General features: G+C 46.0%; 1 protein-coding gene across 5 annotated transcripts in view; it reads right to left on the reverse strand.

Annotated features, from left to right (window-relative positions):
* The window catches only part of SENP5 (SUMO specific peptidase 5), a 362,099-nt gene that overhangs the window by 214,077 nt on the left and 125,215 nt on the right, over positions 1-22,807 (reverse strand). For all 5 annotated transcript variants that reach the window (XM_069618625.1, XM_069618622.1, XM_069618626.1 and 2 more), the window contains exon 8: positions 16,190-16,267. In XM_069618625.1, coding sequence (XP_069474726.1) covers positions 16,190-16,267 — 78 coding nt within the window. The remainder of the gene's footprint in view (positions 1-16,189; positions 16,268-22,807) is intronic.

The following is a 22,807-nucleotide window of genomic DNA, read 5'->3' on the forward strand; positions in this document are numbered from 1 at the left end:
TTTGGTGCTAGAATTTGTAGAACTTTTTGTACATGCAACCATTTAGATACGTCTTTTTGTACAAAACCAGCAGAAGCCCCCATTTGGTAAATGTTATGCCTGTGGGTCAACTGACCATGTGAAGGGGGATCCCAGATGCAGGGGTAAACCTTCAGGGTTCCACGCTGCCTCCTTAACCTTCATCCCTGAGGGAGAAGTTCATATGGCAAGTGGAAACTAATCTATTGGCTGACGACCCCATTGGCGTCTCAGCCAGTGTTTCTTTAGATCCCTGGGTCTGTGGGAACAGCAGAATGTAGATGTGTATAACTATTCCAGTTAATACCAAAGAATATTACAAGAACAGTGTACTTGTGAATGGTCAGGAGACCCCTGCCATTAGAGACACTGGGGCCACCATTACAGTGGTGGATGAAACCTTTGTCAAACCCGAGGATGTTGCCAAGGCACCCAAAGGTCCCACTAAGCTTGCTGGATGCCCTGTCCAGATGGTTCCAATACTACCAGCTCTCATCCAGTGTAACAATAGGACTAATGTCAGTGTACAAAATCAGGTGCCTGGGAGGGTCCTGTTGGGGAATGACTTAAAAGCTCTTGGAGTGATATCAAGCACCACCCGGCCTCACAGTAAAAGGAAGCAGGACCATACTAGACTGGCCAGAGACCAAACATTGAATGACTCTGAATGGGAAGTTACAGAAGTACCTATAACTCCAGTCCACAGGAAGAACTCGATTCCAGGACAAAGAAGGAGACAAATGGGAAACCCAAGGTCTCAGGAAAGAAGAAAGGTACGACACCTGTACATAGGACAAGGACATCCCCGAGATGATAGTCCAAGGATACACCGGTGACCCCTCCACCAGCTGAGGCTGAGTGGGAGGACCAACCGGAAGATGGAGAACCAGATGCTGATGAAAGAGCGGGAAGAAGCCATTCCCCCTATTGGAGATCTGGATCCTAAAAACCATCCTGCGCTGCAGACATTGCTTGCAGAAGGTGGCCCCTGAAGGGCAGACTTCAGCAGAGGTCAAAGAGAGTGTCCTACTCATGAAGGACTTTGCCAACAGACAGCTTCCAGCTGGAAGGGCAAGAGCCAGGGAAGGAACAAGTTACTTACCTGTAACTTGTTTCTCCAGCATGGGTCTGGCATGGATTCACATGCTCATGAATATTCCCCGTCGGGCTGGGAATCCTCTAAACAAAAAGAAAATCAGTTTCACTTCTGAACTGTCTTTCTCCTAACAACCAATCACTGGTCTCCGGGTCATACTGCCCCCAGCCAATGACTGCCCTCTACCCAAGCACCTCCTCTGGCACCCATCTTCAGATTTGGTAGCACATAAAACTTGAGCGCTCTAGTCACATCCAGCGAGTGCAAAATCCTCTCGGACGGCGACAAAGCCGTCGGGAAGAATACAGGTAACACCAAGGGCTTGTTTAAATGAAAGTCCGACGGCACCTTGGGCATGAAGGAGGGGTGCGTCCATAGCACTACCCTCGTCTCGGGGAATGTCAAATAAGGTGGTTTACAAGAGAGGGCATGGATCTCTCCCACTCGTTGTGCGGAGGTGATGGCCACCAGAAAAGCCGTTTTCCACGACAAAAGCTTCAGTGGCGCCGAATGCATAGGCTTGAACCTTCAACGGAGGACCCATGAGCCTAGTCAGCACCACATTAAGCTCCCACGCCGGGGCCAGAGCCTTCACCAGCAGGAACGAGCAAAATAGTCTTGACGAACTCCTTGATCAATCGATGCGACCATACATAAGGATGATCGTCCAGGAGATCTGGTGTAGCGGGAGAGCCACCAGATGAACTTTGATGGAAGTGTGGGCCAGTCCTGCCTTGGCCAACGACAACAAATACGGAAGCACCTGCGGAGCAGTGACTCGTAGAGGGTTGATCTTCTGAGTACGGCACCAAACGGCGAACCTCTTCCACTTGTGCCCGTAGCATTTGAGATTAGACGAAGCTCTGGCCTTGGCGAGCACCTCCTTAAAATCCACTGGTAGATTGTAGCCCCCAAACTCTAGCACTGCAGGAGCCAGGCCTTCAGGTTCAGGGATCCTGCGGCATGGGGCAGAATCGCGCCTCCTTCCCTGGCGAGAAGATCTGCGACCACAGAAGCTTGACTGGAGGGGACGCCGACATGTCCAGAAGGTCCGGGTACCATATCTGTCTCAGTCACGCCTCTGCGACGAGAGGATCATCGTGCACCGGGACCGCCTGAGTTGATCGAATAATCGAAGCAATGGCAAAGGAGGGAACTCATACAGAAACAGGCAGTCCCAGGGGAAAGAACGCATCCCCCATGCGCCCCAGCTGGGGAAACCTGCTGGCGAACCTCTGGCACTTGGTGTTCGTCACTGTCGCAAACAGATCCATATGGGGATTGCCCCATCTGCGGAACAGGTGATCCACTTGGTCCTGCCGAAGTTTCCACTTGTGGCAATAGCACAGCTCACTGAGGTACATCCCCTGTGCTATGGCCCAGTGCCAAAGGTCCTGCGCCTCTTTGGAGAGCACCGGGGATCTGGTTCCCCCCTGCTTCCGATGCAGAACATCGTGGTGGTGTTGTCCGTGAAGACCCGTAACACCTTGCCCTTGAGGGACAGAAGGAAGAACTTGGGCCCAAAACACTGCCTGCAGCTCCAGCGCGCTGATGTGCAATGTCGTCTTCTCCGGTAGCCACAGGCCTCTTGCATGAAGACTTCTGATGTGCGACCCCATCCTTCCAGGGAGGCGTCCGTTGTGACAGTCTCCAGATAAGGTGGGGTCTGGAAATCCACGCCTGTAGACAGATGTGCGCGCACTCCCCACCACTGTATCGCTTGATGGAAGAGTGGGACCTTGTCCTCGAAGCTTCCTGACACTTGTTTACAAAGGGCATAGAGGAACTCCTGCAGTGGACGCATCCGAAGTCGGCAGGGCCGAATGAGGTACATGCATGACGACATAATGCCGAGCAGGGACTTGATGGACTTCACGCTTGCGATCTTCAGGGCCAAACGGCCATTGTACCTTCCCCAAGATGGCCACCATCCTCTCCGCCGACGGAGACGCCAGACAACACTGTTAATTAAGGCTCCCAGAAACCACGTGTCCTGCGATGGAATCAAGCAGCACTTTGCATAGTTCAGAGAACCTCAGATCAGTCAGGAGTTGGATGGTCCTCGCCGTGTGTTCGATGGCGATGTCCTTTGAGCTTGCGTGGATGAGCTAGTCATCCAGGTAAGGGTACATGTGGATCCCTCGTAGACGTAGCTGCGCCAGGTACTTGGTGAAAACCCTTGGCACTGAATTCATTCCGAAAGAAAGGGCCTTGAACTGGTAATGTTGCCCTTGAACTACGAAGCGTAGAAACTTGCGGTGGCCCTTGTGTATGGTGATGTGGAAATAGGCATCTTCCAATTCCAGCGACGATAGAAAATCCCCCTCTTCCAGGTGCACTAGCACGTACTGAAGAGAGACCATCAGAAACTTGAGACTTGATGTACTTGTTCAGACGGCGGAGGTCCAGGATGGGCCACCAACCGCCTGTCTTTTTTACGAGGCAGTAACGAGTACGCTCAGATCCAAGTGCCTCTATGTGACTAGCTCCATCACACCCTTTTTAGCACGGCCCGCACCTCCAGCAGAAGCTGAGGGACATGGTTTTCCTGCCAGGCTACTGGTGGTATACAGGGACACTTCCATTGAAGTCCAGGGTGTGTCTGTGGGTGAGAGCATCCAGCACCCAACGGTCAGTGGAGATGGTCTTCCACACGCTGACTTAGTTCGCCAGCCGGCCTCCCACCGGGGAGCTCGTGTGGGGGGCCCCCCCCAATGCACCCCCCGTTCCTCCTCCCGAACCCACGGGCGGTTCAATCCTGTTTTGACGTCGAAGCACCGCCCTGGGGTCCGAAAGGAGGCAGTCGTTGCTGAAGCGTGCCCAAGGCATGAGCCATCTCAGTGTTCACCTTGATGGCCTGAAGAGACTTGTCCACAGTCTTCCCGAACAAATTGCCCCCAAGGGCATGTCCAACACCTTCGACTGAACGTCCTGGCAGAAATTAGTGACCCGAAGCCAACCCGGCCTAAGGCAAACGCTGTTGCCCATTTGGCAGAAACCTGTGTCGGCGATGTCAGAGGCCACCGTAATGGCGTGGTCCGATGCCACCTCGCCTTCCTGTAGGATCTCCAAAGCTTCCACCCTCTTGCCATCAGGAAGTCAAGGAGGGGAGCGGTCTTGAACCAAAGCTCCCCGTCATAACAAGCCACCATGTCGAGGGCATTTGCGGCCTTGATCGTCCTTGCTGCCGACGTGATAACTTCGCCCCATGGCATCCAACTTCTTCCCCACGCTGTCCAGGGGGTGGTAGGAGGAGGGACCTGAAGATATCTTCTTGGCCGCCGACGAAATCACAGAGTCCAGGGACGGCTGTGACCGTAAGCACTTGGGAGCAGAGTCCGGCACCCTGATAACGGTCCCTCTTCGCCGGGGGCCGAGGAAGGGTTCTTCATGAGGGACAACCCTTCATCCCAAAAGTCGTCCAAGAGTGGGGTCGAAAGTACGGTCTTCCTCTTCGCTTTGCGGGGCTGGTAAAGGAAACCCTCTTCTCCTCAGGGTCCAGCTGGAACAGCTCCGAGGCCCTCGAGATCATGGCGTGGAACGAGCCCATCTCGTCGGGCTGTGAAGATTGGGCGGCGGAGACCAGAGATCCCCCAACCTGCCGTCGTCAAGCGTGCCCGTCATCGCCTGGTCCGTATCAGGCTTTCCCAAGGTTTAACTACCTTCTCTGGGATAAACTACTGTTTCCCAGAGAAAGTAAAATGAAATTGACTTTACTAGTCTTTTCAAATTCCTAAACCCAGCACACCCCATCTTAAAATACAGTGCTGGAGGGGTTACTAGAAACTCGTGTAGCAGTCAAATGTTACCCTTTCCTCTCGAAATGGCTGGTGGCAGTGGTTTTACAATGAACTACCATGATTTTTCCCGATCGCGAACACTGGTAGCGTTAAATCGCGGGAGCCATGTTTTTCAAGATGGCGCCTGAGCCCCTTTGTTTAAACAGGTCCCGTCTTTTTTCGCCATTTCTTTTTGGAAAGGTCCCTCGAGTTTGTCTCTACGCCCCAAACCAGGTTTGGGCCCTTTGTTCCTACGCCTTTGTCGGGCTTCAGGACTGAAGACTGCCTCAGGTGCCAGAGTGTCTGGAGTGGGCAGGAAGTGAGGGAGGTGCCCGAAACACCCTGTGCTTAGTCTCCTAGGAGACCCAAATGCACTCTGGCGTGATTGGCAAGGACAACCACCGTGCTCGGTGAGTGGCAGCTAGGCTGGAATGAATGGGAAGAAACTGGATAAAAGGTGAGTCTCTTGGGTTGGAAGGCAGAGTTGACCACTGGAACGAAAGAATCGAAGATGGGCTGGAAGCGGACGGCTGCTGCAACTCCTGGACCATTGGTTTGCCCGGTGAAGCCCTGTGGCAGGTCCGAATCGCCAAGTACTTCGACAGAGAAGCCCTTCAAGGACAATTTCTCCCTTTCAGTTGGTGGGATCAATCGACTCGTAAGCCACCTGGATACCATTCTCAGAGCTGGTTGTAATTTCCTAAGAGTGCTGCAGGAAACCGAATAACCAGGGAGGAGGACACCAGTTTGTGTGTTGGACTACAGCTAGCGGAATTGAAGATTTGCCATTTGTCAGCTGTTTGAACAGTCCCAGTGCAGGAGTCCCCCGGCGTCCTCTTGTCCCCACGACTGAGGCTCAGGAAAAGCAAGATCTGCAGGAACAGACGTCTTCAGCTGCATCTTTCTCTATTTTAAGGTACTGTGAAAACCTGATGGAGAGAACTTACTGCTCACTGCGAAAGTGCTTGAAACTTGGCAACTTGCAGGCCTAGTCAGATTGTGACCCAACATATGAATCTTTCTTTTCACAAACTACTTCTGAGAACTTTGGCAAAGACTTTTCCGTTTAACTACCAGAACTCCCTATCTTCTACAAAACTTTAGCCCAACCTATTGCATTGAATTGACTCCTCTGGTGAACTCAAACTAGTTGCACTCTTTAAGAATAACTGTAAGCTTCTTTTTATAAACCTATACCTTTTTGCTCCTACTTCAAATGCTCTGAATGCCATTTTGCTCCTCCTTCAAAGTAGTTTAAATGCCTCAAACTGATAGTGTGAAGTACTGATGTATATTTGTGTCATATAGATTGCCTCCTAGTGAATGTTTTATAACCGACTGTAATAAATTAATAAGCGCTTTACCAAGAAACCTTGAGTATAAGTCTATTTGAAAACTTGTGATTTTAGACCTCTGTGTAACATCATTACAGCTCACATTCCCCCCGAGAGAAGCCTGGCTGCTCAGCAACGCTACCAAAACTGTAGTACAGACTTATACCAAAGGTTGGTTTTGCTTACACCTGTGGTCCTAGGTTTGTGTAGTGGTCCCAAAGGGTACTGCATACAAACTCTGTCTAACTATTTGTAGCTCTGGCAACGATAAATTGCAGGAGCCATGTTTTTCAAGATGGCGTGAGCCCCCTTAGTTAAAACAGGTACCAGTCTTTTTTCACCATTTCTTTGTGGAAAGGTCCTTCTAGAGTTTCTCTGTGTGCCAAACCAAGTTTGGTCTCTTTGTTAATTTGCCTTTGGCAGGCTTCAGGCGTGAAGACTGGCTATGGCGTCTGAGTGTCTGGGGTGGGCAGGAAGCGAGGTAGGTGTCCGAAACTCCCTGTGCTTAGTCTCCTAGGAGACCCAAATGCACTCTGTGGTGATTGGCTGACTGTCTGGCAAGGACAGCCACCCTGCTGGGTGAGTGACAGCTAGGCTGGAATGAATGGAAGTGAACTGAATAAAATGAGTCTCTTGGCTTGGAAGTCAGAGTTGACCACTGGACGAAGGAATCCGAAGAAGAACTTGAAGAGGATGCCTGCTGCAACTCCTGGACCATTGGTTTGCCCGGTGAAGCTCTCCTGCTGTGCTGAAACTCCAAATTCATATCGACAGAGAAGCTCCTGCAAGGACAACTTCTCCCTTTGAGTTGGTGGGACTAATCAACTTCAAAGTAAGCCACCTGGACATCCTCTCGGAGATGTTTGAATTTCCACTGCAGTCGCTGCTGAAACCGAATAACCAGGGAGAGGAACACCAGATCGCGTTTGTTGCTTTTGAGCTGGCCAAGAACTCCAGGAAGATCCTTTGGACTCCCAGGAAGCAGGACTAATTGAGGCTGAGACCTAACAGAGTGCGGGACCCCAGATGCAAGGCAAGCCCATCTCGACAGCCAGGAACCGCTGTGTACCTATTTGCGGTAGATGCAAGGAGCTGAAGCACCGAAGTGCCACTTTTTTGAAGATTGCCAGTTGCAGTCGGTGACCGTCTCATTCCAGTGCTGGAGTCCCCAGAAGTCCTCCCTCCTGTCCCCACGGCTGAGGAACACCAGGATCTGCAGAGCTGCACAGGAACAGGAGCCAACTGATGCACTTTTCTTCAACCTACGTCTGAGAGAACTTACATCTTTTTGTGCCACCTTGCTTGTCCTCGTTGGAAACTTGTCTCGGTTGCATCTGTAGAGTTGGTGACAGCTTTTTTACCTCAAAAGCCTAATCAGCTTGTGGTCCTACTTTGATTTCTTCTATTCTACCAAGACTTTTAAACATTGTTAAAGACTTTCTACTTACCTGCAAGAAGTGCTTCAGCTCACCTTGACCTTTGCTAACTTAACATTGGCTGGCCTGGCTCCCTCCTCTGCTTAGGTTTTGGGTCTTCCTTCCAGGAAGAGGTTAACTGACTTTGCATTAGGGTGGGTTACTTTGAAAGTACTTACCTGCTCGAGAATAATTGTAGGAATACTTGCTCTGTTCTGAAACCTCTTATCTTTGACATATCTGTAGAGTTTTCTAAGTGTAACAGTGATATATTAATGGCCCCAGCACCCCAACTATTGAAGTCACTTGAGGGTGTAGATAATGTGTTGGCCATCCCAAAAGGCTACTTACCGATTTAGAAATATTAAGTGTGTGTATTTTGGAGTATATTGTGTATTCCTATTATATTGCCCCCTTCTGAAGGCAGCTTACTCTTACGTCCTAAAAGTAACACAAAGCAATGTCTTACATGAGACTCAACACTTGAATAGGGACCAAGAATGGCCTTTAAGAAATTTGGTTGTTTGTTTGCTTTCCATTTTTAAAACAGTTGTATTGATCTGGTTCAGTTCAGAGTCCTTACTCCATTTTGGAAAATCATGATGGGGTCTCACCAGAATATGCATCTCACATGGCTCAGCCTTACAAGCAGACATGCCTTCTTAGATGAAGTTTGCAGGACATACTCCATAGGAACACTTTACAAAATGTCCTATTGAGAAGGAAAAAAAAAATAAGACTTCGAGGTGTTGCAGGTTCGTCGACTGCTGAACACACCACCTATCCATACTAGAAAGAGTTCCACTTATTCGATTTATACAATATTTTCTCTCTTTTTAAGTTTGGTAATGAATGAATTGAGCAGCATTAATCTGATTCATCATTTTGTTTATTTGCTCTATGTACTGTTTTGCCTTTGTCATGTATGGTCTTTGGCTAGATGTATAGTGCAAAGCGCCTTGAAACTCCTCTGGTAATAGGTTGTGCTCAAATAATTGAGTACTAGAATGATGCGGATTTCATCCAACATCTTTGTGATAATGTTAAGTGTGCCTTGTTGCGTGGTTCTAGAATGCATGCTTAGCTGATTTTTATGCGGTCTACCAAGAATTAGTCTTGGATGGAGTATGTGCTATGAACTGTATGATATTACGTGGCAAGGGCGGGCTATTTTTAGCATCTGGGGAAATTGGTTTTATTTGGTGTTTATATATGAGCTGTTTCTATCGTATGTTTATTGTTGATAGAGAAATCAAATATAATAAATTTGAATTTATTACTAGAATGATGTTGACCTTTTATGCTTAGATTCACATGCTGTGCATAGGCCGACATCTAGTGGAAGCTGCAGAGTATTCGTTTTTTTCCCCCGAAAATGGGCGTCGACACAGGGCATGCCAGTAATACTATCCCTAGTGTGACGTCCACTGTACCCATGATCCCTCACGCATCTAGGACCCTCAGATTGTATTTTTTCTGACATGAGGTAGCATGAGGAGTAGCCAGAGTACAGATTATCCAAGCAGATAGACAGAAAGATAAGACTAGAGTGGCCCCAATGCCCCTTGTAGAGTGGGCTCTTGGGGTGAAAGCAGATTTTTTTTCAGAAAAGGAGTAACACAGCTGGATACAATTTATAATCCACCTAGAGATGGCACCTTTAGAGACACGATCTCCCTCTTTGCCTGTAGTTCCGGAGACAAACAGTTGGTCTGTGTTTTCCTTAGCGGCCTGGTCTTGTCTACATAGTATAGGACCGCCCTACGCACATCTAGGGTGTGTAGTTTCACATAGCAGAGCTTTGGGGTTCTTGGAAGAAAGCCGGAAGCTCAATGGACTGGTTTATGTGGAATTTAGAAACAAACTTAGGTGAAAACCTAGGGTGTGTTCGTAAAACCAGTTTATCTTTCTGAACAGTAAAGAAAGGATCCTGCACTGACGGAGCCTGAATTTCACCGACCCTTCTTATCGATGTAATGGCTACTAAGAAGGCAGTTTTATATGTGAGGTGTTTGAGACTGCTTTTATGCATGGGCTCGAATGGGGGGCCCATGAGTTTAGCCAGCACCACATTAAAGTCCCATCCTGGTGGTGGGTTAGAAATTGGAGGGTGGAGTCTCTTTACCCCTTCCATGAAGGCTTTAACCACTGGTACTTTCCACCACGATACCTTGTTATGGGAGATGGTGTATGCTGACAGAGCTGCCAGGTGTACCTTTAGTTAATTAAATACCAACCCTGCGTCCAGCAGGTGGAGCATGTAGTTGACAATAGTGGAAGGAGTGCAATCAACTGGGTTGATTCTTATTCTGGCACCAGATAACGAATATTTTCCATTTGTCAAAATAACAGTGCCTAGTATTGGGCTTCCTAGATTCCTTTAGGATGTCCATGCACCTCTGTGGTAAGTTGAGGTGTCCAAACTATGACTTCAGGAGCCATGCTGCCAAGTTCATTGAGCTGGGTTGAGGATGCACTATTTTCCCTTGGTGCTGGCATAGTAGGTTGTACCAGCATGGGAGTCTGATTGGTTTGCACGTTGCTAGCCTGCGCAGGTGTGGGAACCACGGTTGTCTCGCCCACATGGAGGCAACTAGGATGAGAGTCATTGATTCCCTGTGCATCTTGTTGACCACCTTCGTCATCAGAGGAGTTGGTGGAAAAGCGTAAGCAAACATCCCTGACCAGTTCGTCCACAGGACGTTCCCCTTGGAGCCTGGCTGGGTAAACCTGGATGCGAAGTCTGGACATTGTCCGTTTTCGCTTGTAGCAAATAGGTCTATAGTGGGGAAAGCCCATTGTGATAAGAGTTCTTCTACGACTTCTCTGTGTAGAGACCACTCGTGTTCTCTTGGGAGAGGATCTCTGTAAAGGCGTCTGCTAGAGAATTGAGATGACAGGTAAATGTTCCATCTGAGTGCCCATATCTAAATTTGTTGGGCAAGCTTGGACAGATTTGGCGAACGAGTCCCTCCTTGCTTGTTTAGGTAGAACATCGCTGTTGTGCTGTCGGTTAAGATCTGCACTGACAGGTTTAACAGGTGGGGCTCGAACGCTCGAAGCGCTCTGAATACTGCCAGAAGCTCTAGCAGATTGATATGATTCTTGGCCACTGTGTGAGACCAGAGACCCTGAGCTGTGTGGTGAAGGAGGACCCCGACAGGGATGCATCTGTAGTGACTACAGCCTGTACTTCTGGATTGTAAAAGGGTTTCCCCTTTGACAGGTTCTCTCTTGTCCACCAGTGAAGACTTAGTACCAGTGTTGCTGAAACGACCACTAGATCGTCCCACTGACCACTTGCCTGAGACCACTGTTTCGCCAACCATTCTTGCATGGGACGCAGGCGCGCGTGGGGGACCAGGTAAATACATGACTGCATCATGCCTAGCAAACGCATCGCTTTGCGCACCGTTATCTGGCGACCTGACTGATATTGAGGAATCTGCAGTAGTATATTCCAAATTCTTTCCTTGGATGTAAAGGCCAACCCCTCGAGTGTTTAGTACAGCTCCTAGCAACTGTTTGGAGGTGCTTGGCACCAGGCTTGATTTTTTTCTCGTTTATGGAGAAACCCAATTCGAAGAGGAGGTCGATCGTTCTTTGAATGTTTAAACTGCAAATTGCTGGGGTCTCCCCTGTGATGAGCCAGTCGTCCACGTAAGAGTACACTGGGATTGCCTCCCTGAGTAGGTGTGCCGCCACCACCGCCAGAACCTTGGTGAATACCCTTGGAGCCGAGGCTATACCGAAGGGCAGCACATTGAACTGGTAGTGCTGACCGTCCACCTTGAAGCGGAAGAATCTCCTGTGCGTTGGGAACATGGAAATATGTAAATAGGCATCTTTCATGTCCAATGTTGCCATGTAATCTCCCATTTTTTAGGAGGGGGGGATTACCTCTTGGAGAGTAGTCATGCAAAACTTTTGGGGCTTGACATACTTGTTTGCAGGGCGTAAGTCTAAGACTGGGCGCATTGTTAGATTTTTTTTGGCACAAGGAAGTAAGTTGAATAAATACCGTTGTTTACCTGTTTGCCCGGGACAAGTTCTATCGCGTCCTTTTCTAGAAGATTGACGATCTCCTCGAGGAGGATCTTCTGGTGGTCCAAGGAATGTACCTTTGGTCGTGGGGGGTGGTTTCGGAGACGCTCGAGTAGTTCTATGCAGTATCCTGCTGACACTGGACAGCACCCATCTGTCTGATGTGATCCCTTCCCAAGCTTGGATGAAGTTGGTAATGCGTCCCCTTACTGGAGATGCGTGGGAAGGGACCCTGATCTCGGCGTCACTGTTTTGCGGGAGGCGTGCCGCCTCTGCTGGGGCTGCCTCTTCCCTTACGACAGCCCCTCTCGTTTCCCCTGTTATAACTTTGGGTAGACTGCTGGTTATTACCCCATGATGTACCCTGCCCCTGAGAATAGTTGGAGCCTCTTTGTGAATTTTGGCCACGTGGGCGACGAAAATTGCCATTCCCTCTTTGATTAGGGGGCTTGTTGGTCAACTGTCCCAAGGATTTCAGAGTCTCATACTAGTCTTTGGCTTTTTTCAATGCGTCCTCTACCGCCTTGCCAAACAGTAGATTAGGCTCCACCGGCATGTCGATTAAGGATGCTTGTGTCTTGGGTTTAAAGCCCGACTGTCTTAACAAAGCATTTCTCTTAATGACAGTGCTCTCTGCTATTAGCCTGCCGGCGTTATCCACAGCATCAAAGGTTGCCTTAAGGATGCAACCGGACACAGCTCTCCTCTCCGACGCAACCTGTGCCAACTGGCCCTTTAAAGGTTCCGGTGCAGAGTAGATAAGTGCAGCAACTTGCTCCCACTGGTGGCAGTTGTAACTAGCCAGCAGAGTGGTGGAGTTGGCAATCCTTGCAAAGTAGGCGGAAGTGGAGGCTACCTTCCTTCCCAACCCGTAGATCTTCTTTCTCTCCTTGTCAGGGGGAGCCTCAGACGAAGATAGGGGCATTCCCGCCCTCTTCTGGGTATTAGTCACTACCAGGGAGTCTGGTTTCAGTTGCCCCTTTATGTAAAGCGGGTCTGATTGGGCTGCCCTGAACAATTTTTCAATTCTGGGGTTTACCGCCCTGGTGAAGTTAGGATTGATAAGGGAAGGATCAATTCTCCTTTGTATAGACTTGAGAATAGGGATGGCCTGGGCAATGGCTCTCTTTTCTCCTACTAGTTCCTCGGCAAAGTCCCTCTCCTCCTGTGCTCCCTGGGTGTCCATGCGGAAGTGTTCAGCCGCTCTAGACAAAACCTCATTTAGGAGAGGTTGGTTGTTGACTGGAGAGTCTGTAACCTGAGTTTTTGCCTACCGGGGAGTCTACTCTGTATACTTCTGGGTCATCTTCCTCTTGGTCCTAGTCATCCCCATAGTAGTCCACCCAGTTTGGTCGTCCAACGTTACCAATTCTGGATCCTCATCTTGTAGTGGATCCTGACTATACCGAGTGTATGACTGTACGTAGAAAGGGTCAGAATACCGACCTCGTGTTGGTGCCTCAACTCGAGGTTTCTTCCCAGGGGGTAGCGGGTCCCTAGACCCTGAGGGAGTAGCCCCGTCAGGGGTATAGGAGAGGAAGTGATCTGGGTTCTTGGCATAGAAGCCCGCTAGGGATGACATTCTAGACATAACTGTCTATATCCTCACTGGACCATTCTTTGGCGCTGGTAATTACTCTTTCCTGGGAGTGTTTCCCTGCTATGACCTGACTGGACCTATGGGCTTGAGCAGGGGTCTTGGCTAGCTGTTTATCAGAAGACTTAGCACTGTCTTTATGTAGCAGAGGTGTAGAAGAAGGCTGACAAGGTTTCTTCTGCTGTTTCCACCCCCTCCCCATGAGTGGAAGAGTGCTTCCCTGGTGTTTTTCACCTTCTCAGAGGTTTTCGACGTCTGGTGTCGAGATTCGGGGGTAGTGTCCCTTAGAATGAGGACGTTGGGAAACGGGAACCGCCGTCGAGCGGTCTGCTGACGCCGACTCCTGGAGTGCGGCCTAGGGATGGAGGTTGGCTTTGTCTTCCGACGATCGTACCTCCATTACTTTGGTGAGTGAGGCACTCTTGGCAACAGTGGATGGTTGCCTGGTGTCATCTTGACAGAGGACACCGATTCGGTGGACCGTTCTTTGCGTGCCTCTTTCCGAGAACTCGACACGCACGTCGAGTCTCGGTTGGGCTTTGAGTGTTTAGTGGAAGTGGTGTGGGTAGCGCTCGCCTCGCGTGCTCCCCATAGCTGCCCTGCCGGACAACCTTCGAGGTCGGGGAGTTGCGTTTGGGCTGTCTTTCGACGCCACGATGCCCTCACCGTCCGATAGTACGGCGTCGCTGCCATCACTGAAGGTGCCCTCCGCTTCCATGGCCTCTCGTTGCCTGGCGTGGTGGGCCCAACATTTGGTCGAACGGTCCTTTAGAGTCTCATCCTTGAACTGGCTACATGCTCTGCAGTTCGCCTCAGGGTGGTCCCTCGGCAAGCAGAGGTTACAGGAGGCGCGTCTGTCAACCCAAGGGTACTTGCGGTTGCACTTGGGGCAAAATTGGAAAGGGGTACCCTCGGGGCAAAATTGGAAAGGGGTACCCTCCATACGCACCCTGTGGCAGCGGGCTAGTGTGTGTAGGAATATATATATATATATATATATATATATATATATATATATATATATATATATATATATATATATATATATATATATATGAGTGTAGAGTATGAACCACCCCCCACTGCCTACTTGAAGGCCAGAGGCCTTCCTAGGCCCAAAGTCCGTCGTGCAGCTCTCGACGGTTGTTTTCTTCTCCGGGCCGGCGTCGAGCTTCAAACTCGGTGACTCGACGTGGGAATGGAAGAAGCAGGGAAATATTATATTATTTGCAAAATTATGGCTAAAGCCAGGGAACTCCAGGGAATGTTTCCGACAAGTATGGCGGAAAAAAAACAATCTGAGGGTCCTAGACGCATGAGAGATCATGGGTACAGTGGACGTCACACTAGGGATAGTATTACTGGCACGCCCTGTGTCGACGCCCATTTTTGAGTTTCGAAAAACAAACATACTCCGCAGCTTCCACTAGATGTTGGCCTATGCACAGCATGTGATCTAAGCAGATTCCACAAGGCTCAGAGATATATATATATAACACTAGTTTGTCATAATTTGAAGAGATTGCCCTACACATCACAGGTTTTGTCTCTGAACTCCACATCAGTGTTCGAGAAAAACACTAACAATCATGAAGTTGTCATGTAGCTCTCTGATTGGCTATGGAGATCAGGTGCACACAAAAAGAAATGGCGTTACATTGTTGCAGGTAAACTTAGTCAGCACAGAGACAGATGGACCAACTGGCACCCCCCTTCCTGGCAGGCCTTACCACAACACAGTCACACATAGAACACGCCGTACTGTTCAAAAGCACCACTCATTCTGCAAATCATGTAGTACACAGTATCACCTTGTAGTAGCATGCCTACCCTCTGTTGAAATGTGGGCTAGGCACAACATACAGCAATGTCCCTTGACATTAGCTTCTCCATTTAGCCTGGGAGGCGGGGGGCACAATATAAAACTGTAGGGGTTTTGTACCACATGTGTATGGCTCTCTGGTCATTCTGCTGACCCTTCTGTAAAAGGCAAAGTCCAGCCCTTGGTGAGTTTTTGGTATTGGTGATCAGTGAGCGACAGTATGTCATTTCCTTTTTTAGGATCATGTGAGGAAAGAATGAATATTAAAGCGAACAATGAAGAGATGTTTGTCAAAGGACTTTCCTATGTCTTTGAAGCTGGAAGTAACTATTTTACCCTGAGGAGTTGATACTATGCACCAACGCTATAAAGTCTGTTTGAGGTGTGTCAAGAGGGGAGAGGACCTGTTGCTTTTAAGCTTTTGCACCCCTAACAGCCCACGCATGTTCATTTAAAGAAAAGGGGTAGTGCCTCTTGCTTAGTGGTACACCAAAGGCTCCTTATGTAGTGCCATGGTTTGGCTGCATAACACGTTATACAAACATGTTTGTCAGAGGGTGAATGTCTGACCAAGGTTCAAGATGAGTGATGGATAAGCTAACAGTTGACAGGGCTTTACATTGGTAGGGAGCAGATTGGTAGTGCCGCTTTCAGCGCCATTGCCACTTTTCTGATCGCCAGAAAAGTGAGCCTATTCAGTAAAACTGCTTGGAGTGTGGAAAAGGGGAGCGAGGGCGGAGGGGAAGAGGTAAAGAAACAATTCCCATCTAGATCCGTGTTTGCTGAATTTGTATTGTTTGTATCCGATAAAGAAAAAAACAAGCATATATATAAAAAAAATGTAAAAACATTACTATCCTGCTGAGCTAGCAGAGTATCGCTTAAGGTGCAACAGAAATTCAGTCATCACGGCCATGTTCAAACACCAGAATGTATAGGTCCACCAGAATAATTTTCAGGCATTTGCACATTAATCTGAGTATCACAACAACTAGTCGGAAAGCATATATGAATTACCCTTCACAGCCAACTTAGAATTACTATTCAGCCGTCTAGTTTGTACATTATGTACAACGCAACACACCTTTTTAGTCCATCTTTTAACTCCATTATAGCCTTTGGTTACCAGCTGCCTGTGAAAGAAGCTGTTGAAAAAGTGAACCTGCAGATGGGGAGAACAAAGAAGAAAGTTAACGTTTCATCTGGGTGGGCTAAGGGAATGGCTAAACTATCAATGAAGCAAAGTACTGAGCAGTAAATTGGCATGACCAAGATAAGAAAATGTAATTTGCTAGAATGCTTGCAATTTGTAACGGAAGTGTCACACTTAACTATTAAGCTTTAAGAATCAGAAATGGTTACAATTATTGTCGGACACCCCATAAACGTTTTTTCTTCTTCACTTTTAGAGTGCCACATGCTCTGGAGGGAAATCTAGTTCATGAGATGTAGGCGGCAAACCTTCCTAAATTAAAAGGACCTCCTTCTGAGCCAATGGTCTCCTTTGTCCTTTAGATAGGTGGTGCACACAGCGCAGACTATGAAAAGCGTTGTCCACAAGACAATTCTGCAGTACAGTTTTAGCTAGATAAACTAGGTCAGTGACATTTCTGTGTTAGGGAACATGGTGCCAAAGTGAATAGTGTTGATACTTTAAAGCCCCGCGCAAGGTGTGACCATCTTGCTTCCCCAAACCGGTTGTGGAAGCATGATGAAAGCATATGACACTCTCGACTGGATATTTTGGTTAAGGGTGATTGGTAAGGGAAGAGGTCAAAACCAGAGAGTCTAAAGCAGTCTTCCTTCATATTATAGGCAACACACAACAGTAATTAGAGACTGGAACATAAAGTCTTTGTTAGGTAAGATTTGCACAGAACTGTTAGATCTTCCTTTCCTGGTTCAACCCCAGAACTTTTTTGCTTTACTAGTGGGGTATTTTTCCTTAATACCTCAGTGAGTGGGAACCTTTTCCCACACTCAATAACTCTTTATGGATGCCATTTTTAAGACTCTTCATGGTGTCTTTTTAAAGTTATCATCTTTAACAACTTATTGGCAATAAGTACCTGTTGGTGGGTTGCCCTAGGGGCTCCCCTTTTAACTTTCTTGTGCTAACCTTGAGTGAACTACAGTTCACAAGGGTAGAAAGATCTTTGGATCCCTTTTACATTTTTAGTGAAACCAGCACACCCCACCTTATGTGGAGTGCTGGGGAGATACAATGTATCTGTGCTGGAAAGATTCACTATAAAATCACGGTGAATAAACTGGGGCACAGCAACAGGCAATATATATATATTGCAATCACTTCTCTCAATTTACAGACTATTCCAATTCAATTAAATAACTCAAAAAGATGCAGTCTTTCAATAAATCAAATTTGTGTATTATTGAACACCATACACAAGTTGAATTAATAATGTACATTAAATAAATTATTTTGAACAAAGTAGTTTCTTTCAAACATAATCTGTGGTAAATATGCTCATTTGTGTATACAACATTTCCAAAAACCATATGGAATTGTCAAAATTCCTAAGTAAGTCCCAATATTTGACACAAGTTGTAGGATGTTAATGTTATTGTAGTGCCCTCTTCTTAACTACGTGTTTTGGGAGTTTAACGCCCTTCTTCAGGTTTTGAATATTGGGTGACTGTCCTTTCTAATTCGCCTGCAATTTAATTATAAAGAAAAACTTAGATAAGTATTTAGGAGTTTGTCATCGAATTCAATTACCAAAGAACATTCAGGTACTATATAGCACTGACCTTTATGTCGGACTTGGAGTGTAGTCCGGATCGGAGTTTTCAGATTGATAAGGTAATCCCTAAAAAATATATGTATAGGTATCAATGTCAATCAAACGAAATAGAAAGTGTGGCTCGGGGAGCAAGCGCCAGATCATAACGCTGGGTCCCCCTGTAGCCACACAAGTTTCATTTAGGTCTTATTCCTAGTCACAGATAATCGAATACACTGGAATTGTATAACAGGAGTGCATCTCTACCCCTTCCTTTTCGGTTATATCTCTTGTTGCTACACCTACTCTAGAGATTGCACCCGAACGAACACAAGGTATGTCATTTTCAAAAATTGGTTCGACAACCACGAATAGAGCTGAAACACTAGCTTTTTCTGAGGAAGAAGCTTCAAAGATTCTAAAATTAATCAAAGACACTGAACATGATTTGGGTGCTACACCCAAACCTGAGCAACTAGTATACCAACTGGAGCGATTAATCAGGCGAGAAATTAGTCAAAGACTTCATGCTACCACATTATCACAATATTACAAATCCCAACGCATACCTCGAGGACTCAGAATAGACTAGCGACCAACTTTCTGCAAAGAGAACCCCGAATTTGTGAAAAGGTGGAAACTTATTTAAAATAAGTGTTCATTAGATCTCATCATTTTGACTATAGAGGAATTATCCAAATCCACAACTATTGAGGGTGACCTAGAAAACACCAAAAAATCCTTGGCAACGTTGATGACTAAAGACAAACTTGCATCATTACTGGCAGAAGTGGATAATAAACTTGATACATATAAAAGGGAAATTGAATCAAAAAAGATTAAAAAATTCAGAAGGGAGACGTTAGATTACAAATTAGATATAGTCTATACGTGGAAAGCTTATCATCAAGAAAGAGATAATCAAAGAGGATCTAGACCAGCTTGCCACAAGAATAAGAAACCACCAAACGCAGGGTCAGCACCGACATCATCAGACGCCTTGAGTGGCGAAACGGATACCCCTGAAGTGCCAACAGAAGTTGAACCAGAAGAGAGAAGAAAGAAGAGATAAGAGAGGAACAAGCCAGATTCCAAGTGGCTCAAACACTCCAATTGAACCGACCCCTACTACATACTCTTTTTTAGACAGAATAAGACACGAAGAGGGAAAAAGAAAGAAATCCAGCGAGAAAAGTAAATCCAGCCAAGAAAACTTAGTAGTTAACATCGACATACAGATTATCGAAATTTGAGTGTGAAACATTGCAGAAAGGTATCTCATTTGTACCTCAATACAATTCTACTTTGTTGAAAGAAAAAATGGCATTTTTCAAATTGATGCGAAAAATGAAATTGAAACTGTTCTTCGATGTTATTGAGATTACAGAGAACACCCAAAGCTCGACATACTTGGAAATGAAACCAAAAAGTACATTCATACCACCTGTACAGAATCCCACTTTAGAAGCTTTCCAAAAATTGGTGCTTAAAGACTTAAAGAAACTCAAATTTCAGAACAGACGGAAAGGCAATTTAACTCACAGAGAGAAACAAATATTGTAACTGTGGCAAAATCCTGATATTCTTAAGCCAGCAGATAAAGGGGGTGCCCTTGTTATTATGGACACCGTGAAATACACTATGGAAGTACCGACAATTGGAAGATCAGGACACTTACCTTGCAGTATTTGGGGATCCAACAGAAAGGGTCAGAACAATAATCAACAAAACCTTGGACGAAGCATTAGACTGATATTATTTCAGCAAAAACAAAAAGATTTTTGAACAATTTACATCCAGTCATGCCGGTAATTTATATATTACCCAAGATTCACAAGAATCTCATGAATCCGCCGGGTCGGCCTTTTTTATAGCAGGAAACAACAGTCTACTGGAACCCATAGAACAGTATGTAGACAAAATTATCCAGCCATTGACACGGAACTGTAGCACGTACATTCAAGATACTAATGACTTCTTAAGAAGACTGAATACCATCACTTTCCTGAAACGGACTTATTATTTACCATGGATGTAACTAGCGTATACACCAACATTACACATCATGCAGGACTGGAGGCCATGGAATGGATGTTATTGAAAAGTGGAGAATTGGTGCAGAGTGATCCCGTTTATCCTCAAGTTACTTAGTATAGTATTAGAGAATAATTTATTTTCCTTTGAAGACATACTTTATTCAAATCTCTGGTACCTCAATGGGTGCAGCGATGGCCCCAAGTTATGCCAATATATATATATATGGCATACCTTGAGGAAACAAGAGTCATAAATAACCCAAGATGGAGGGACAAGTTGAAATGCCTTATGAGGTTCATTGATGATCTATTTGGAGTATGGCAAGGGACCAAAGAGGAAATCTTAGAGTTCTTTGAATATATGAACACATTAGCACCAAGGATCAAGTTTACACACAAGATCAGCAAGACAGATATTGACTTCTTGGATGTCAAAGTATATTGGAAGACTGACAGATTGGCAATGACAGTGTATACGAAGGAGACAGACAGAAATAGTTTCCTTTTAGCCACAAGCTTTCATCCAAGGAAAACTATTACGAGCATACCTCGGAGTCAATTTTTACGATATAAGAGGATATCTGAAGAAGCCACTAAATCAAGTGAATTTAAAGGTAAATTCATCAAGAGAGGATACAGTGAACAAGTTTTGTCTGAACAAAAGTCAAATCTAAAGAAGAGATCGTATATGTTACCACGTATTCCCAACAGAGTGGCAAAATCAAAGATATAATCAAGAAAAATTGGGAAGTATTAGCATTGGACCCGACATTGGAGAAACTATTTCCAAACCCTCCACTGTTTGCTTACAGCAAAAGCAGGTTGTTGAAAGATTTCCTAATAAAATCTGACTTTACAAAAAAACACAGATGAAAAAGATACATAAAGGTACACTTGCATGTAACAATTGCAATTGTTGCAATAATTTATTGAAAGGAGACTTTATATACCATCCACACAATGGAAAAATAATCCTGTTATTGCATACTTCAACTTGTGACACAAAAAATGTGATATATGGCATAAAATGCCCTTGTGGCATATATTATGTGGGACTTACAAGCAGGAAAACCAAAGTTAGATGGGGCAACCTAAGTCAAATATCAGGAATCTCTCCACAAAATCACCTGTTGTGCAACATTTTGTTGCAGAAAGACACTATTGCACAAATGAAATTTGTCATTCTTGAATCTGTCAAACTTCCCAGAAGGGGTGGTAACCTTATAAAACTGTAACAGCAGAGAGAGATCTATTGGATCGAAAAGTTGGACACTATGTATCCTCGGGGAATGAATCTTGAGTGGGATTTGAATTGTTTTTTATGAAATGTATTGTGTCAAATGTGACAATCAATGTGAGTTGGTTCGAAACTTGTTTCAAAATTAGAATCACATTTCATATAAACAACTATGATGGTATTGTTAACTTATCTGTACAGGGTCTATTTATGTTTAAGTTCTGATTATCCATCAAATGAAGGAGTGACTTATGTCATGTATTCAACACGGAGTTACCCACAATCAGTATCCTTGAGAGTATAACTTAATGCATTGCGCAGCGGGACACAACGTGCATTGTTGTGATACAGGACAAAGTTTTAAATGAACAGTAACATGCACAAGTATTCAGACATCGTATCAATGTCCGAGATATCAGTACAAAAACAAAGGAGCTATTAAAACAATTTTTTTTGCTATATACTGTACCAAACAGCCATCATCAGTCGCATGACTGACTTTGTGATTACGACAAAAAGAACATATTGAATACAAGATATTCGAGCGTTAGTCATTGAGCTCCAATACAGAACGAGATTTATTTACCATCTACAATAGCGATTTAGGCCAATCTAAGATGGCGCCCGCGGTGGTAGGCACCATGAACACAATAGAAGGACTAATAGGAGCTAGTGATATCGCGTTAAATCACCCGTGAGAGCGGAGAAAGTTTGGAGGAAGGGCTGTTTCGAGCAGTGTGGAGATTGCAGACAGGATTTCAGGTAAATCCGTCGTCGGGACATTGCAGCATTAGAGTTATCTATAGGATAGACACACATCAATTATTGTTTTGATTATTTAACAGAAATCTGACTGTCAACACGCTTGTTAGCGAGTTATCGACCGTCAATTGAAAAGGCTCCGGATACAACGTATGCAGAATTTAACCTGTCACCACAGGTAGGCAGCCGCATTATGAATAAGGAATATAGTGGGTATTGTTTAGCTTTAGTTATGACCTAATTATACGCTCAACATATGGTTTTCAGGACAGCACCGCCATAACTTGTCCAGAAGACGTGAACTGACTGGTTACTTGTCATTGACTCGTAGTGTTACAACCATCACGTATTATTTTAGGTAAGCATAGATGTTTTTCTTTGACTAGGAATAAGTCTTAATGAAACTTGTGTGGCTACAGGGGGACCCAGCGCTATGATCTGGCGCTTGCTCCCCCGGTTACGCTCACCTGGCTCCCACAGAGGCGTCGATCTGAACTGGATAGCTGCGGTCTCCACCAATGTGACACGTAGGGCCGAGATGACGGACTGGACTGGCCCACCTAGCTTCTGTTGCTTGGCCCTTAGGAATATTCTTCTGCAAATGGAGAAAGCGAATTAACCACCCGTGGAGTGGAGAGTAAATCCCCCCACCCCCGCTGTTCTCCCCACAGATCACCTTTGATGTCCCCTCTTATAGTCTCACCTGATGGTTTGAAAAGATGAGCTCTCCATCTTGCATTGAGCGCAGGGGCGCGTTGATAACCAATTGCATCACTGGCTCGAAGGAATTGGTGAGTTCCAGAACAATATTGACTCCGAAAAGTATGTAGTTCGTAAGGGTTCACATGTCTGACTTTCACTCTTGTCCGATTCCTTGCAGTTTGCAGCTTGACCCCAGCGAAGAGTTCCTTGTGGTAGCTGAC

The sequence above is a fragment of the Ambystoma mexicanum genome, chromosome 10 (genome assembly GCF_040938575.1).
Source record: "Ambystoma mexicanum isolate Mex_15411 chromosome 10, UKY_AmexF1_1, whole genome shotgun sequence".
Taxonomy (NCBI): domain Eukaryota; kingdom Metazoa; phylum Chordata; class Amphibia; order Caudata; family Ambystomatidae; genus Ambystoma; species Ambystoma mexicanum.